The sequence below is a fragment of the Coenobita brevimanus genome, chromosome 64, assembly GCF_032717465.1.
Source record: "Coenobita brevimanus isolate Jiangsu-jjx chromosome 64, ASM3271746v2, whole genome shotgun sequence".
In the NCBI taxonomy this organism is placed as follows: Eukaryota; Metazoa; Arthropoda; class Malacostraca; order Decapoda; family Coenobitidae; genus Coenobita; species Coenobita brevimanus.
Window position 1 is genome coordinate 12,094,066 of NC_137017.1, and position 18,631 is coordinate 12,112,696.

At 43.4% G+C, this 18,631-nt stretch overlaps 1 protein-coding gene across 3 annotated transcripts in view; it reads right to left on the bottom strand.

Moving 5' to 3' along the window:
- Positions 1–18,631, bottom strand: part of dome (cytokine receptor domeless) — a 351,827-nt gene that overhangs the window by 153,201 nt on the left and 179,995 nt on the right. For all 3 annotated transcript variants that reach the window (XM_080276205.1, XM_080276204.1, XM_080276203.1), the window contains one exon: positions 12,387–12,527. In XM_080276205.1, coding sequence (XP_080132331.1) covers positions 12,387–12,527 — 141 coding nt within the window. The remainder of the gene's footprint in view (positions 1–12,386; positions 12,528–18,631) is intronic.

Here is an 18,631-nt window from a genome sequence, read left to right on the forward strand (position 1 = left end):
CATACACCATCTTAGTCAGTCTTTCACTCTCCATTCTCTTCACATGTCCAAACCACCTCAGTGTATTTCTCCTAATCTTCTCAACCACATCCACATCCACCCCACAACGTTCCTTCACTTCTTCATTCGTCAACCTGTCCCTCCACGTCACTCCACATGCTCCTCTCAAGTAACTCATTTCCACTGCTCTCACTCTTAACTTGTTCCCCTCTTGCAAGGTCCACGCCTCGCTTCCATAAGTCAGGGTAGGGATCACAATACTAACATGCAGTAACTTCTTAACTTCCATACTCACCTCCCTATTTCTCATCACTGCTTTCAGTGTACCAACAACCTTCCTTCCCTGCTGTACCCTTTCATGCACTTCATCCCCCAAAGTTCCACCCTTACTCATCATACTACCCAAGTACTTGAATGCACTCACATTCTCCATATCTTCACCATCCAACCTCACTGCACACTCTGTGACTTCATTCCTCTCAAACACCATAACTTTACTTTTGTTTACATTAACTTTCAGATTCCTCCTCCTACACACTGTCCCAAATTCATTCACCAAACCTTGCAACTCCCATTCATCTTCACTCACCAATACTCTAACATCAGCAAACAGAAACACCGGAATCTTCCAAATGTCACCCTCATTCATTAGAGCCACCCCCACATCCACTGCCCTACCTTGCACCTCCTTTACAACCCCATCCATGTTTTTTTTTTTTTTTTTTTTTTTAAATGTGTCCGACTCTGGGCAAAGGCTTCAGGGCCTATATCTCGGGGGCAGTAGCCTATCCCAAGGCCCAGTAGTCCTCCTACACCTCCACATGTCACCACTTCGGTGCTAACACCCACCATCCACATTGAATACATGCTAGGGCTGTCTCATACAGGACTGGTGTATTGGTATTAGCGGGGGTACTTTTATGACATGTCGGCGGGTCATCTGGTAGATCAGGAAAGTCTGCTTCTAGGAAACTCAAATCCTTAAACTGTTCCCTGCCCCAGCCGGGATTCGAACTTGGCTCCATCAGGACTGCAGGTCGCCTCTCTACCCACATTGAGATCAAAGAACTCACTCAGCTCACCATCCACTCGCACTGTAGCCCTAGCTCCTTCGTACATACTCTTCACAGCACTCAACAATTTCCCCTCCACTCCATATATTCTTAATACCTTCCACATACCTTGCCAATCTATTATCATACACTTTCTCCAAGTCCATGAAGGCAGCATACACTTTCCTTCCCTTCTCTAGATACTTCTCCACTAAACATCTTAGAACAAATATCTGATCTACACACCCTTTTCCCTTCCTAAATCCCCCTTGTTCTTCTCCAACTAGCCCCTCTGTCATATGCCTAACCCTATCAATGAGTATTTTACTATATAATTTACCAGTCACACTAAGAAGGCAAATACCCCTATGGTTACCACATTCTTCTCTCTCCCCTTTTCCTTTGTATAGAGGAACAATTATACCTGGAAGACTGGAAGTCTTCTGGAACCCTTCCCTCTTCCCAGGCCAATCTACAAAACTTCCATATCCACTCCACAACAATCTCACCCCCATACCTAAGCATTTCACCACACACTCCATCAATTCCTGGGGCCTTTTCCAACTTAATCTTCTTCATCGCTTCCACTACTTCCGCCCTACTGATCTTTTCCTTCCTCCTCTCATTTCTTCTTATCTCAGCCATTCCCCAACCACTTATACTCACACTGCTCTCACTCTCAACATTCAACAAATCCTCAAAGTGCTCCTTCCATCTCCTCAATTTTTCTCTCTTCTCCACCAACAATCTATTATTCCTATCTTTCACTCCCCTACTATTTCCCCTTTCACACTGCCTTACTTTCTTTACCTCCTTCCAAAACAATTTCTTACTCTCCCTCCATTCCACACTCAGATTCCTCCCAAATTCTTCATCCACTTTCTTCTTACTCTCCTTCACCAGTCTCTTAACCTCCCTTTTCATGCTCACATATACCTCTCTCTTCTCTCATCTCCCCTACCTCTACTCGCTAACCATTCACTATATGCCTTCTTCTTTTGTTCCACAGCTCATTTCACCTCATCATTCCATCATGCTGTCCCTTGCACACCCTTGCATCTCCTCCTCACTCCACAAACCGCCTTACACACTGTGCCTATCTCTCCCGTGAATATCTTACATACGTCTTCCACCCCTTCCATCTGCTCTAGCTCATACCATCCCAATCTTTCTTCCACTATGCTCTTATACTCTGCCATTTTCTCACTATCTTGCAATTTCTCCACTCTTCTCACAGGAGCTGCTTCCTCCTGTCTTCCCCTTCGTCTCCTCAACCACTTTCTTTGCAGCTCTACCTTGGCCATCACTAAGTGATGGTTCGAGACTCCATTCCCCCACCCTCTCCACACTCTTGCATCCAACACTTGTCTTCTCATTCATTCATCCACACACACGTAGTCTATCATTGCCTTTCGTTCAACAAGTTCACCATCCATCCTCCTCATTACTCTCCAAGTATACCGGTGGATCAACTTATGACAAAAGTAGGTGTTGGCTATTGCCAACCCCTTACATGCACAGATGTCCACCAAAGCACTACCATTCCCATCTACTTCAGCTGGCACACCCCACTGACCAACCACTCCATCCACTCGTACATTCCCAACTTTGCCATTCATGTCTCCAATCAACAGCACTATCGCTCCTCTCAAACTTGTCCATACATGCTTCTACTCTCCCCCAAAACTCATCTTTCACTCTTGCCACTCGATCTTCTGTCGGGGCATACACACATACAATCGCCCACGCTTGTATACCTACCTTCATCCTCACCCATACAATCCTTGCACCCACTGTTCCATACTCTCTTATATTCCCCTTCCACTTCTTGCTTATCATCAGACATACTCCCTCTCTTGCTAATTTTTAAAATTTGCTAAATTCTTGATGCCTTCCTGAAAATGACATTTACCAGTAACTGCACTGCCTATAAAACACTGATACTGTAATGCATTACCCATATATAAATGTTTCTTGTTAAACCTGTTTCCCTGCTGTTTTTAGCTGTTCGACTGTGACAATTCATTTGATTCATCAGTGTAATGGAGCAAAGGTCTGCCCTCACTGTTTAACTAAACCTAACCTAACCTAGTTTAACCATACCTAATAATTTAACGAAACTTAACCTAACCTATGACTGTACCTATTATTTTAACCAAACCTAGCCTAACTTACAGCTGGGAAATTGGGTAGTGAAATCCAACTTTGAATACGTAGAGTAAGTTTCTTCCAATGTGCCGGAAACAAACAATTGTAGGTACGGCTTAACGGCTTAACCCCTCAGTGGCACCCCTGGCCAGCCCCAGAACAATCTTTTATGAATTCTAAAATATATTTTTCTTAAAGATGTGAAAAGAATCATTTGGCACACTAGCAATTTTTTTTTTCAGCTTCCTAAACCCATCCTGTGATTCATTATGATTCATAGAAGAATTCATAAAAATATGGCACATGTGCCATATGGGCAAAACCATTCTTTTTTTTTTTCTTTTTTTTTATGCTGGGAAGAAGGAACCAAAGGCAAGAAGCCTGCAAAAACTGTTCCTTCCAAGAGAAGAACAAAATACCAGACAGAGCCAAATTCAATCTATCTATCTATCTATCTATCTATAGCCCGACGCCCTAATCCCACAAAGGGTGGCCGCAGACAAAACGCCTCCAAGTCGCTCTGTCACCCACCATTTGACTACCCTCCCCCCAACTCATCCCCCCCTCCCTCATATACCTCTCTACTCCATCCCTCCACCTCATCCTCGGTCTACCCCTCCCTCTCCCTCCCTCCACCTCACCTACATACACCCTCTTAGTCAGTCTTTCATTCTCCATTCTCTTCACATGTCCAAACCACCTCAGTGTATTTCTCCTACTCTTCTCAACCACATCCACATCCACCCCACAACGTTCCTTCACTTCTTCATTCATCAACCTGTCCCTCCACGTCCCTCCACATGCTCCTCTCAAGCGACTCATTTCCACTGCTCTCACTATTGACTTGCCAAATTCAAGATCCAATCATTTCGGGATACCTGGACACACTGCGTTTGAAAGACTGGAGATCATAGGAAGCAGGAAATACAGACAGAGGCAGAGAGTTCCAGAGTTGACCTGTTGCATAAATGAAGGACTGGGAGTTACAGTTAACTCTTGTATTAGAGAGTTGGACAGAAAAGGGATGAGAGTTTGCTGCTTGAGGGGTGCTACATGCCTGTCGTAGAGGTGGAGGATTGCACCCAGACAGTTCAGAGGAGCAGCGACCATTGAAGTAGCGACAGAAAAGAGATAAAGATGCAACACTGTGGCGAAGAGACAGAGGTTGGAGGGAACCAGTAAGAGGAGGAGAGTTAATGAGACGAAGAGCCTTTGACTCCACCCTATTGAGAAGAGCTGTATGTGGAGAACCTCCCCACACATGCGAGTTGTACTCCACACGGGCGGATAAAACCCGTGTATAGACTCAACAATTGTGCAGGGGTAAAAAAAGAACGGAGTCGGCCTAGCACACCTAATCTCTTGGAAGCAAATTTTACAAGAGATGTAATATGATCTTTCCATGATAAGTCCTGAGTGAATGAAACCCCAAGCATGTTCAAGGATGATGCAAGATTAAGGTGAGTATTATTAAACATTAGTGGGTACACCTGTGGAAGATTTTGTCAGGTTGATAGGTGTAAGAACTAAGTCTTTGATGCATTAAAAACAACAAGATTATTTTTACCCCAGTCAGAGGTATGAGCCAAGTCAGACAATAGGTATGCCATAGCCTCATCCCTTATTTGTTGAAGTAACTGCTGAGATGGACGTTCAGGGAACAGAATGGAAAGGTGAACGGTGGAGTCATCAGCGTATGAGTGGATAGGGCTAGATGTACAGCTTAAAAGGTTGTTGATGAATAAAATGAAGAGAGTTGGTGATAGGACAGAGCCCTGAGGAACACCACTGTTGATAAATCTAGGAGAAGAACAATGGCCGTCTACAACAGCAGCTACAGAACGACCAGAAAGGAAGCTAGAGATGGAGGCACAGATAGAAGGATAGAAACCGTAAGAGGGCAGTTTGGAGATTAAAGATTCATGCCAGACTCAATCGGAAGCCTCTGAGATGTCAAGTGCAATGGCAAAACTTTCACCAAAGTCCCGAACGGAGGGTGACCAAGAGTCTGAAAGGTAGGTGAGAAGATCGCCAGTGGAGCGTCCCTGACGGAACCCATACTGACGATCTGAAAGAGGGTTGGAAAAATGCTTTAAAATTTTTCTATTAAGAACTGACTCGAAAACTTTTGAGATACAGGATGTTAAAGCAATTGGACGATAGTTTGAGGGTTGGGAATGGTCACCCTTCTTTGGGACTGGCCAAATGAGAGCAAACTTCCAGCAAGAAGGGAAGGTACAAGTTGACAGACAAAGACGAAAGAGTTTGCCTAGGCAGGGTGTAACCACAGAAGCACAGTTCTTGAGAACAACAGGAGGGACTCCATCAGGCCCATACACCTTGTTAGTATTGAGGCCTGTGATGGCAGAAAATATATTAGCTGAAGAAATTTTAATGTCAGCCATGAGGAAGTCAGAGAGGGGGGAAGTGAAGGAGGAACAGCATCAGAATCGTCTAAGGTGGAATTGGAGGAGAAAGTCTGAGCGACGAGATCTGCTTTATCAGTAGAGGAAATAGCTACAGAACCATCAGAGTAGAAAAGAGGAGGGAAGGATGATGAGGTAAAGTTGTTAGAAATGTTTTTGGCAAGGTGCCAGGAGGAGTGGGATGAATTCAAGTTGGAGAGTTGAGAGCATTTAGGACGGATGAAATTATTTTTAGCAAAGCGAAGAACAGACTTAGCACGATTCCGGGCAGAAACGTATAAAAGATGTGACTCAGGGGTGGGTTGGCTCTGGTACCTTTTATAGGCCCTCCCCTTGTTGCGGACAGCATTAGAACAAGCGTGATTAAACCATGGCTTTCTTGCATTAGTCAGAGGATATGAGAAAGGAATGTATGCTTCCATGCCCGAGATAATAACCTCCGTAATGCGGAGGCACACCCAGATGGCTCCCAGCCATGGAAGCAATAATCATTCCAGGGAAAATCAAAGAAGTACTGCCTGAGATTAAGCAACCACCTGACTGTTGTGGATGGTAATGTAGAGTCATGTAAACATACCAGTGACCTTCGTTCCCTTCCCATAATAAATGTTCACAGTTTTTCACAGCTCGCGCTAATTCGACATCACTGACAATGATACTGTACAGGGCTGTTCAATGCTGGGGGTTATTAAGGGATTAATGGAGTACATTACACTTTACATCAATACTCTCTCTCTTTCACATATACACACAAAAATTAACATGAGAGTGAGCACTAAATATCTGTTTAACTTTCAGCAGAAAGACTTTACCAATTCAATTCACATTCCTCCAGTTTATTTTCTGTATTTTTCCGATTATTTTTTCAGGAAGAAACCGCTAATCAATGAAGTCGTTAATTATGAGTCTGACCACCCCATTTGGGATACATGGCGTCTGGCAATGAATGAATGAAAAAAACAATTATGGGGTTCTACTGTGTACAGTACTCTCTCCAAAAACATTTGTAATAATATAAGTAGTGATGACAGTGTTCACCAATACATATAAGGTACTGAGTGGGTGGGTAATACTGTAATCTGAATCATCTCGGCAGTCTAGGAAGTGTTATCTGTGAATTGTCGGCCTATTGTGTCATTACACCTGTATTTATCACTAATTTATTTATTTTTCTGATTCAGTTATGGTACTGAATTGATTACAGTATTGTACAGGATCATACATTATACAGTACTCTCTCCAAACACATTTGTAATAATGTAAGTAGTGATGACAGTGTTGACTAAAACACATAAGGTACCGAGTGGGTGGGTTTTTCGATTATTCAACAAATTCATTACTTGGCATCAGCCCCGTCCCGTAGATGCCGAATAATTGGACTTTTATAGTTCTATAATGGTAAGACTGATAATCTATCTATCTATCTACTGCCAGACGCCTCAATCCCGTTTGGGGTGGCCACAAACAAATCGCCTCCAAGTCGCCCTGTCCCCCGCCATTTCACTGCCCTGCTCCCAACTCACACCCCCCTCTCTCATATACCTCTCCACCCCATCTCTCCATCTCATCCTAGGCCTCCCCCTCCCTCTTCCCCCCTCCACCTCACTCACATACACTCTCTTCGTCAGTCTTTCACCCTCCATCCTCTCCACATGGCCAAACCACCTCAGTGTGTTCCTCATAACGCTTCCTATCACATCCACATCCACACCACAACGCTCCTTTATATCCTCATTTGTCAGCCTGTCTCTCCACGTGACTCCACAGGCTCCTCTTAAATAACTCATTTCCACTGCTCTCACTCTTGACTTGTGTCCTTCCAACAATGTCCAAGCTTCACTTCCGTACGTTAGAGTTGGTATCACAATACTGTCATGTAGTAACTTTTTCACTTCCATGCTCACTTCCCTGTTTCTTATCACTGCTTTCAAGGAACCAGCAACCTTTCTTCCCTGCTGTACCCTTTCAAGCACTTCACCCTCCAAACCTCCATCCTTACTCATCACACTACCCAAATACTTAAACGTACTCACATTTTCCAATTCCTCACCATCCAACCTCGCTGTACATTCACTAACTTCACCTCTCTCAAAGATCATCACTTTACTCTTCCCTACATTCACCTTTAGGTTCCGTTTCTTACACACTCTCTCAAACTCATCCACCAAGCCTTGCAGACTGATAATGATAATAATAATAATAATCTATCTATCTATCTATTGCCAGACACCTCAATCCCATTTAGGGTGGCCACAAACAAATCGCCTCCATGTCGCCCTGTCCCTTGCCATTTCACTGCCCTGCTCCCAACTCACACCCCCCATCTCTCACATACCTCTCCACCCCATCCCTCCATTTCATCCTCAGCCTCCCCCTCCCTTTCCCTCCCTCCACCTCACTCACATCCACTCTCTTCATCAGTCTTTCACCCTCCATCCTCTCCACATGGCCAAACCACCTCAGGGTATTCCTTCTAACGCTTCCTATCACATCCACATCCACACCACAATGCTCCTTTATATCCTCATTTGTCAGCCTGTCTCTCCATGTGACTCCACAGGCTCCTCTTAACCCCTAAACCGCGGGGTTATTTTTGCTTGACTTGCGTGTCTCACGGGCATATTCGCGCTCCGACAGACTCTCTAAAAATATTTGCCAAAAATCAGTTACTAGTCCTAGAATATTATAATTAAATATGCATATGGCACATACCTTCAGCTTTCTCCTGGGATGTTTGTTGAGCCTTCGTCAAGTACCGTAGGACTTGTGGAGACCTCTGAAGTTGGGTAACAAAGTCTCCACTTTACATTTCCTGACAACCGGTAATATGATTACCACAGCCTGATATTATCACTAGAAACACTATTCTAGGATTCTCAAGTAGTTTGGAATCCATACTCCAAAAATAAAACCACTGTGAAAGCAATGAAAATTACAAGTGCGTATGACCTTCCCAATTGCACTCGTTCGCCGCTGGTGTTTTGTCATTTATTATTCATAAAAACACTCACACTTTATATTTCTATTACTATATAACCCTTTATATATATATATATATATATATATATATATATATATATATATATATATATATACAGTCTTTATCCATAAGTTTTCTTCAGTAATAGTAGTTTATTGTCACTGCAGGCATTCAATTTCTCTTTCAGTAAAATACGCAGCATTTACTTTCTCGTCCTGTATACTAGCATTGAGAGTGAATCTGTCACTTTCACTTCCACTTTCATAACTCATAGTATTCATGCATGCTAGAGTGAAATGTTCACTTTTATTACTCCTAGTATATATACTCGTATTCTCATATTACTGCTCATTTATATTTCTATTTACATTCTCTATTTTATTTACATTATTTACATTTCTATTTTATTTACACTGTGTTATGCACTGTCACTTGCAATAACTTATAAAACTATTTTCCATTGTTCACTTATATTTACGTTCATTGCTTTCACTTGCTGTTTACACATTATTTATATTTCCACTTGCATTGTTTTACTCACCAGAAAGATCGAAGTCACTGTTCATCATTTTCATTGATAAATTAGCCAGTTCACGTACCATAGCAGCCACTTAGCCCTTTACCCCTTTCCACACGAGGTTTAGTAGGGGGTAAAGGTCACAGGGCCCTTTGCATGGGGCTAAAAAGCGGTGGAATTGGACAGGCGCGAATCCGACGTGGTTTCACCTTGATAGATGACAGTAAAATGAATACAGTGTAGTGGCCTAGGGGCAGTGCAATGCTGCCAATGTCAGCATGGTGACAGCTGCTAATATATACGTTATGAAATGATTGGCAGGAAATCTAGACAATACATAATAAATTAGGTAGTTCCAGGTGAATGTAAATATCACTTAGGCTTCTCCCTTCCTTTCTTATATATATTTTTATTACGAGAATAGATTATACAGCATATTTCAAGGGGAAATAAACAGCGAAAATTAGTGAACGAGTGCACGTGGTGTTGTCAGGTGATAATTAGCCAATTCCAGGTGTATGGCACTATCACTTACCTTATTTCTTTCTTGTATATATTACTTGGTACAAGAATAGGGCATAGGGCTTATTTCAATGGATGAAATCAGTGGAAAATTCCAGGGATGATTAACTTAGAGCAGCACCGCCGGGCAGGCGAAAGAGAGGGTAATGGAGGGGAGGAAGGGAGGGGAGTCAAGAACGGGGAGAAATGGCTAAATTGTCAACAATGGATGCTAGTACAGATGAGATTAGGAGTGCTGACTAGTGTTGGACATTGGCAGTACTGATAGATGATACAAGCCACCACTTGAAAGCCCGGGCGAATTCAAAATAACACAGAATCACAAAACTGACGCCCCGCGGTATGATCCCTTGCTCCCAAGCGTCACGAAAGTGACGCCCCGTGGTTAAGGGGTTAAATAACTCATTTCCACTGCTCTCACTCTTGACTTGTGTTCTTCCAACAATGTCCAAGATTCACTTCCATACGTTAGAGTTGGTATCACAATACTGTCATGTAGTAACTTTTTCACTGCATGCTCACTTCCCTGTTTCTTATCACTGCTTTCAAAGAACCAGCAACCTTTCTTCCCTGTTGTACCCTTTCAAGCACTTCACCCTCCAAACCTCCATCCTTACTCATCACACTACCCAAGTACTTAAACATACTCACATTTTCCAGTTCCTCACCATCCAACCTCGCTGTACATTCACTGACTTCTTTCTCTCAAAGACCATCACTTTACTCTTCCCTACATTCACCTTTAGATTCCATTTCTTAAACACTCTCCCAAACTCATCCACCAAGCCCAGCAGCTCCCCTTCATCTTCACTCAACAACACAGTATCATCTGCAAACAACAGTACAGGGAGTTTCCAAACACTGCCCTCTCTCACCAGGGCCACTCCAACATCCACTACCCTACCTTGTACCTCTTTTATTACCCCATCCATGTACAGACTGAACAACCATGGAGACATGACACATCCCTGTTTCAACCCAATCTTCAAAGAGAAAAATTCACTCAGTTCATCATCCACACGCACTGCAGCCTTAGCACCATCATACATACTCTTCACAGCATTCAACAACTTCCCATCTACTCCATATATTCTTAATACTTTCCACAATCCTTGTCTATCCACCCTGTCATATGCTTTCCCCAAATCCATGAAAGCCACATACAACTTCTTTCCCTTCTCTAGAAACTTTTCCACTAAAGATCTAAGAATGAATATCTGATCTACATAACCTCTTCCCTTCCCTCCCTGTTCTTCTCCAACTAATTCCTCTGTTCTTTCTCTAACTCTGTCATTAAGTATCCTACCATACACTTTTCCTATTATAATAAGAAGACAAATCCCCCTATGATTACCACACACTTCTTTTTCCCCTTTTCCTTTGTACAAGGGAATTATACCTGACTTCCAATCCTCCAGGACTCTACTTTCCTCCCAGGCCAATCTGCACATCTTCCACATCCATTCCACTACTATCTCTCCTCCATGCTTCAGCATTTCACCACACACTCCATCAATTCCTGGGGCTTTCCCCAATTTAATTTTCTTCATTGCTTCCACAACTTCTATCCTACTGATTTCTTCCTGTCTTCTCACCTCTCTCCTTCTCCCAGCCATTCCCCAGCCACTGATACTTGCATTACTGCCATCCTCTATGTTCAACAATTCCTTAAAGTGTTCTCTCCATCTGCTCACTTTTTCTCCTTTCTCCACCAGTAATCTACCATTTTTATCTTTCACTCCCCTGCTAACTTCACTTCCGCCCTGTCTTTCTCTCTTCACCTCTTTCCAAAACATTTTCTTACAGTCCCTCCAACTTACACTCAAATTCCTTCCAAATTCCTCATCCACTCTCTTCTTACTCTCTCTCACTAATAATAATAATAATAATAATAACAATAATAATAATAATAAAAATGATAAAAAATTACATGGTGGTAGGTGGGGGCAGTCATCATCCAATCACTTAATGTAGTGCTGCTCTCGGGTGATTGACCATTCCTTTCTTCCCTCTTTCCTCTTCTGTCTTTCTTTCCTTCATTCTTTCCTCTTAATTCTGTCTACAGGTGACTCTACACTGAATGACAAGCCAAATGGTTTCCTGTACACCAGGATTCCATTTACTATGCTGGATGGTAACAATATAACCAGATTATGGCACCTGGTGGTTTAGTGGGAAATTAAGGCGCTCCAGCCAGACTGAGCCTGTGCAGGTCTATACCCAAGGGGTGGTTGGGGTTTACTACTCATGCAGTGCCACTCAGGCATGAATGAAGATGATCACCCTCATTTTAAATGTCAGGACCACACTGCCCAGCCCTGGACTTCTACGCTCCTCATGGGGCAACACTGGGTTAGATGATGATAAATTACAGCAAATCCTTTATTAGCTGCCATCAACTCCTACGTCATAACTGCCTTCCTTTTTCATCATAATAATGCAATGAAATTCCTATACTAGTAATCTAACACGGACAATCATCATTTTCTGAAAACAATATTGGTGCAATGAGTAATGAAATAAGACACCAATCTAATTGCCACACTTGGGTCTGAACTTTCAGCACTTGATAACTGATATACAGCTTAATTACAATTTGTTTATAGGACCTTTAAAACAACTACCAATTGTCAGCTCTACATGTTACAATTATTTGGGGAAAAAAATCCTGTCATGTACTTGACCTGGTACTGTACATACTAATAATGATACACAATGCACAAAAAACAAACTCAGCTTACCAGCAGGAATTGAGTGGGTATGGACAGTGCCATTGATGTTGTACAGCAGTTCAAAGGTACAATTAGGTCCATTACAGTCCTCAAACTCCCACTCCAATTCACTGTTGCTTCTCTGATTAATCGAGCCAATCTTTCCTGGACCTGTAGGAACATACAGGATGTATGTGAGAAGCATTATGCTGCATTACATTGAGACTTCCCAGTGGAATCAAATGATACAAGGAGACTGGAGTGTACTGAAATGAGAATGGAGAGCTGGATGAGTTGGGAAGTAAGTTAAGATGGTCTGGACATGCTGCAAGGAGATGGGAGGGTAACTGGATGGGAAGGGAAAAATGCCCATGGGGTAGACCTAAGAAGACGTTAGATGACGTCCTACATGAAGGCTTTTGGGATGGGTGTTTGAGGAGGAAAACTGTTCAACATTGTGACATCTGGAGAGCTACCATCATGTGAGAAGACCTGCACATGCTAGCATGATTCATGGTCTTTAAATGTAATATTACTGAACACGCAGTACAATGTCTCTCTTGTATATATATGGTAATCCTTCACTTATCCAATGTAATGGAGCCAAAGGCATATCCGGGTATACCTCATACCAATTAATCTGGCCAGGCATGTATGACAACACTGTTCCTGCCGAGATTCTGATTGGCTGGAGATGTTTGTTCAATTTCGTTGTTGCTTAAACCGATACTCTCTTTATTATCAGATGTGATACTGAGTTTGTCGACAATACAATCGTCAAAAGCAATAAGAAATCCGTTATATACTTAACAACAATGAAATTTTCGTAGGAAGATAGAAATATGCGTCAACAATGTATTATAACAGTCCAAGTCAAGGTCAGCATTCGAACAATTCTATTATATCTCTGACACTCCATAACATAACAGAAAATTAAGGAAACCTGCTTAATCTAAGCATTGGTATAACACATATTTAAATTTTAAGATTAGTCCGCACTCTTAAATCGTGCCACAACTCTGAATAATTAAAAATTCTAATGAAAAGACGAGTTCTGCAGGGAGGGAGATTTGAAAAAATTGCGAAAATCAAAGTAGGTTAAAGGAAAACAATTTCATTATATCTCCTCTACTATCACAGTACGGACTGATCTTGAAATTTAAATGTGTGTTATACCAACGCTTAGATTAAGCAGGTTTCCTTAAATTTCTGTTATATTACAGAGTGTCGGAGATTTAAAGGAACTGTTCGAATGCTGACCTTGACTTGGACTGTTATAATACTTTGTTGACTCATATTTCTATCTTCCTACGAAAATTTCATTGTTGTTAAGTATATAACGTATTTCTTATTGCTTTTGACGATTGTACTGTCGACAAAGTCATTGTCACATCTGGTCATAAAGAGAGTATCGGTTTAAGCAACAACAAAATCGAACAAACACTTCCAGCCAATCAGAATCTCGGCGGGAACAGTGTTACCATAAATACCTGGCCAGATTAACTGGTATGAGGTATAGTGGATCTGTCCAGATATTGGACTTCTCCCCTGGCCCCCATTCATACATAACCTAAGATTTAAAGCCAGTGTAAAAGGCCACTACAGTACATCATTCAACATTTGTTCCAATTGTTTAACACAACTCTGTCTGGTCAAGCAGCAATTACCATGGTAAGGCAGACCCATCACCCACTGACAAGCAATCACCACTGCAGGGCCAAACCCTGCAGTGACATGAAAAAAACATGAGAAAACCACCTACACAAGAAAAATGCACTGGACAAAGCATAATAGTACAATTAAATAAAATCATGGTAAAATAGAATAAAATCATATAAGGGTACAGTATGCTAGAATAAAATCAGCAGCAGCACTCAGCGTCATGCTGAATAACCTGCTACCTCCTTGACTCTGACCGTTGTACTGTGACTGGCGAAGTTGTTGCACTGCACAGTACATCCCATGTTGTCTAGTGGCATTGCCTGAAGAGCTTAGTCCTAGTCAGAGTCAAGGAGGATCTCCTGTAGTCAGCCAAGGGGAGCAGCTGTGGGACGTGGTGATGGACTGCCTACTTCAGGTGACTCTGAAGAAAGCCGCAAACTCACATCCACGGGAAGACACAACAACTGACGACGTGCTAGGTTGAGACACTGACGCTGAAGGCGTGGTTTGACACTGTGATGGTGGCAGAGCAGAGATGGACTGGACCTCAAAAACTAGTCGATCTTGGACTGCTGATAGGAGCAACGATTCAGGCGTCGGATGACACTCTCCTGCACAGAACGCAGATCCTCCATGAGGCAAAGAGGCACCAACTCTCTGTCACATTCCAGGTGCTCAGCATACTCAGGCAACTGCTCGAGATGGGTCTGGAATGTGCTCGGTCAGGGGATGGTTTGGGTACTGCACTTCTCTGGGTCATCCGAGTCGTCCTCGTCACTCTCTTCTGCCTAGGGAGCAGCCACAGAAGTGACGATCTCAAAGTTGGACAGAATCTGATAGCTGGAATCACCCCCATTGTCGTCTAGCCACTCCTGCACATCATCGATATCCACAGCCTCACCTGCATCATAAAGATGAGTGTGGAAGTTGTCCACGTCAAAACCTTGAAAGTTGTGTCAGTTCATGTCCCGAAGGAGATGAGACCAACCACTTTCAAGGGTTTTCACAAAGACTTTTTCCATGCACTCACCTAGTTGTACACAGCAGACTTAAGGTTGAAGCGCCACAGGTTCTCTAGTGTCCTCTGCCCTCACATGTCGAGCCCCCAACTCTGCTCATCCTTGTCCATGAGTACAACCATCACCTCGTCGAGGAACCTCCATCAGTACAGCCTCTTCGTGGCCATGATCACACCCTGGTCCATTGGCTGAATCAGAGCAGTGGTATTAGGTGGCAAAAACATGCACCTAATGTGACTGTCACCTGAAACCAATCTTTTCTTGGAGGGATGCAAGGGGGCATTATCCAGGAGAAGAACAACCTTTACCTGGTCACGAGGGATTCCAAGTTCCTCAGTTTGATAACAGATGACCTCCTAGATGAAATGCGTGTCTAATCAATCTCTGCAAATCTTGCAGGTAAACCAGGTCTTCACAGAAGGGTACCACACAACAGGAAGGGCATCTATTAGTCCACGAAGGCATCGAAACTGTTCTGCATGCCCAACAACAACGGGTTTCAGATGGTGTGGCCTGTTAGCACTAGCACAACACAAAACAGATATCCGCTGCTTAGACAACTTGTGGCCAGGCACATGCTTCTCCTTCTCATCTACCAGGGTGTTGGTGGGCACTGAGTGGTAGAAGAGGGCACTTTCGTCAGCATTATAAACTTGACAAAAAGGGAAGCCCTAATTTTCAATCAGGCCTAACAAATTCTGCTGAAATTCCTCCACTCCCTCCTCACTAGCATCCAAAGCTTCACCATGGGTCTTATGCTTGGTAAGGCCACGGCAAAGCTTGAACCTGAACAACCAACCTTCCGATGCCTTGAAGTCTGGGACGTTGTGAAAGTGGGTGAACTTCTAGGCTGCAGCCTTCAGTTTGGTGCTTCTCACTAGCATGCCTGCAGCCCATTACTGCTGGTACAGGATCAATGTCGAACAGTCAACTTCGTATTGATGAGGCAAGCTCAGTCTTCCGTTCAGTACTGTGTCTGTCCTTTTGACCAAAGTCTGGCATGTACCGACTGAGTTTGTCACAGGCTTTCCTGAAGTCGTGTAGGGTTGAGTGGACCAAGCTGTACTCCTTACAGATGCGGGAAGTTGACCATACTGCATCGATCTTACTCAGGATCTCCCGCTTCTTCGCTAAAGTCAACACTACCCTCTTCCTTTTCACTGGTGGAGGGACCATCATCACATACCCTAGGAAGAGGCATACAAGGAATTGCAAGGCCTGAAGCAGGCAGGGAACCACCACAAAAGCTACCACATGCGTCTCCAACACAACTGTCTGGGAAGAGCTGCTCACTGCACTGTCGATGCGCGGGAACTGACAGCCAGCAAGGGGGGTCTCTGGCAGATGAAGGGTAAGTTAACCAGCCCAACATGGTGAAGCCACCCAGCTATTCTTGCCCATCCAGGCAGAAGTTTTTAGCATGACCATAATTTCCAAACGGATGCAAGCATTTTGTCTGGAGAGTGGGAAAAAATGTACGAATAATGGTTTGGAACAGCCAGATCACAATGTCCAGGTAATAGATGGTCCAGGTAGTGGTCATCTGGATAATCGAGAGATTACTGAACATATAGACAGTATACATATTTATTCGTTCTTTTTCATACCTGAAGGAAGTATCTGTTTATTAACTGCTTCAATAAGATTACCTTTCTTGTTACCGGGAGATGATTCTACTTAGCTTAGTCTCTTCTTCATGCTCAATGGTTTTCAAGCAACCTCCATTAATGTCTTCAGTAAAACAATGTCTTTTTCTAATTCTGGATTGAGATTGAAGAGGTGAGAGGGACTTGAAGGTACTGTACTGGTGTTTTGATGAGAAGGAGTAGACTGAGATTGTCTGGGCACACTAAAAGGATGGAGGATGACAGTTGGATGCAGCCTGTGAGAAACATAAATGTTGGGAGGCAGGGTTGTGACAGGCAGATCAAAAAAAGACCTGGGAGGAGGTCACAGACTATGACCTCTGGGATAAGGAACTACACAATGGGGATACCAGAGATCGAGCAGCGAGGAGGGCTGCCATTACGTGACCGAAGCATGCAAGCACGTTGGAGCCTTTACAAACAATACAATAAGATACAAACAACATGATACAAGTGAATGTGGCACAGTATTTCTCCAGGTGGATGGAGAAGAGGGAGAAAGAGGTAGTTCTAGAAGAAACAATTGCTTCCAACTGGGAGACTTACAAAAAACTATTTAAGGGCTAATTACACTTTTTATGGAAATCTTATAAAGGTTCTCTCTCTCTCTCTACTATATTTCACTGGAAAACTCAGGTGTCACTCAGTACTTGAATGCTACATCTTCACGGTCACAAAAGGTTCCCACATTATTACGCTGCAATTACTTTCATCTAGCAGCCACACATGTGGCTTAGGTTTATGTTCCTGTCCTTAGACTCTTAGAAGAAGCCAGTCATGTTGGACTTCTTTAACCCGCCCCGTGCAAGTGTCATTTTAAAACGGTCTGATGTAATACCATGGCCAGTGTCAGTGTCATTTTAAAACGGTCTCTATTTCAAAAATTCATTGCGACTGCAATTTTCAAGCTAGGCATGCAAAAATTGCTGTGCGTGTAGGGCAACCCTTCCTCTATCTGCCCTCAGGCGGCCTGGCCCATACACCCACGTGCTCCTGCCTCACTCTGCTTGTGTCAGTCATACAGTGCAGTGATGTCTCGCCGCAGTCTCTCTGACGAGGAGATTCAGGACCTCCTGAGGGTTTCCTGCACTGGGGAAAGTGATCTGGAGGATGATGACGTGCATGATAATGACTACATCCAGCCTGAAGAGGAAAGTAGTAGTGATGATGAAATTCCTTCACCTAGAAAATCAAGGTATGTGGGCTACACACGTGGTAGGAGGCCACCTGTATGTGGTTGTTTTGCACGTCAAAGACGATAAGGAGGAAAGGGAGGAGGAAGGTAGTCCTGCAGTTGCGGGGTGGTTGAGGAGGCAAAGGATTTCACCACGTGGGGAGGAAAGTGTGATGAGGAAGCGTGGAAGATTTGGGAAAATTCCATTGTTGGGGGAGAGTGACTCATCTCGCCCGCGTTCTCCCTTGCCTCCACGTGACCTAGCTCAGCCCAGGATCTCCGGACAAAGTCTTCACCCCTTCCCCACACTCAGCAACTCATATGAAACTCTTCCCCCATTCCCCACACTTCCCCATGCTTCAATAAGAAGCCCAAGAAACACAGAGGCGATGATGATGATGAGGAAACGATGTGGGAGTGGGAGGACGGTAGTGACTTTGTCCCCCACATTCACCCATGAAAATGAGGCCGGGTGTAGTGTCCCTGAACTTCACCATACCTCCAGTAGGCTTGACTTTTTCAGGAACTACTTTCCTGTGGAGTTTGTTTTGAAGATTGTGGCTCTGACCAACGCCTCTGCTGCATTTGAACGTGGGGGAACAAAACAGACACGACACAGCTGATTATTTGAACCTGACATGACCCTGGGTGAAAAATATGTGTTCCTAGCACTTGTGCTTTTGATGGGGATATTGAAAAAAAAAAAACAGCTTCCCTCATACTGGACTGTGGGTCCAGTAATGGTGACACCATTTTTTGGGCAAGGTGATGGGA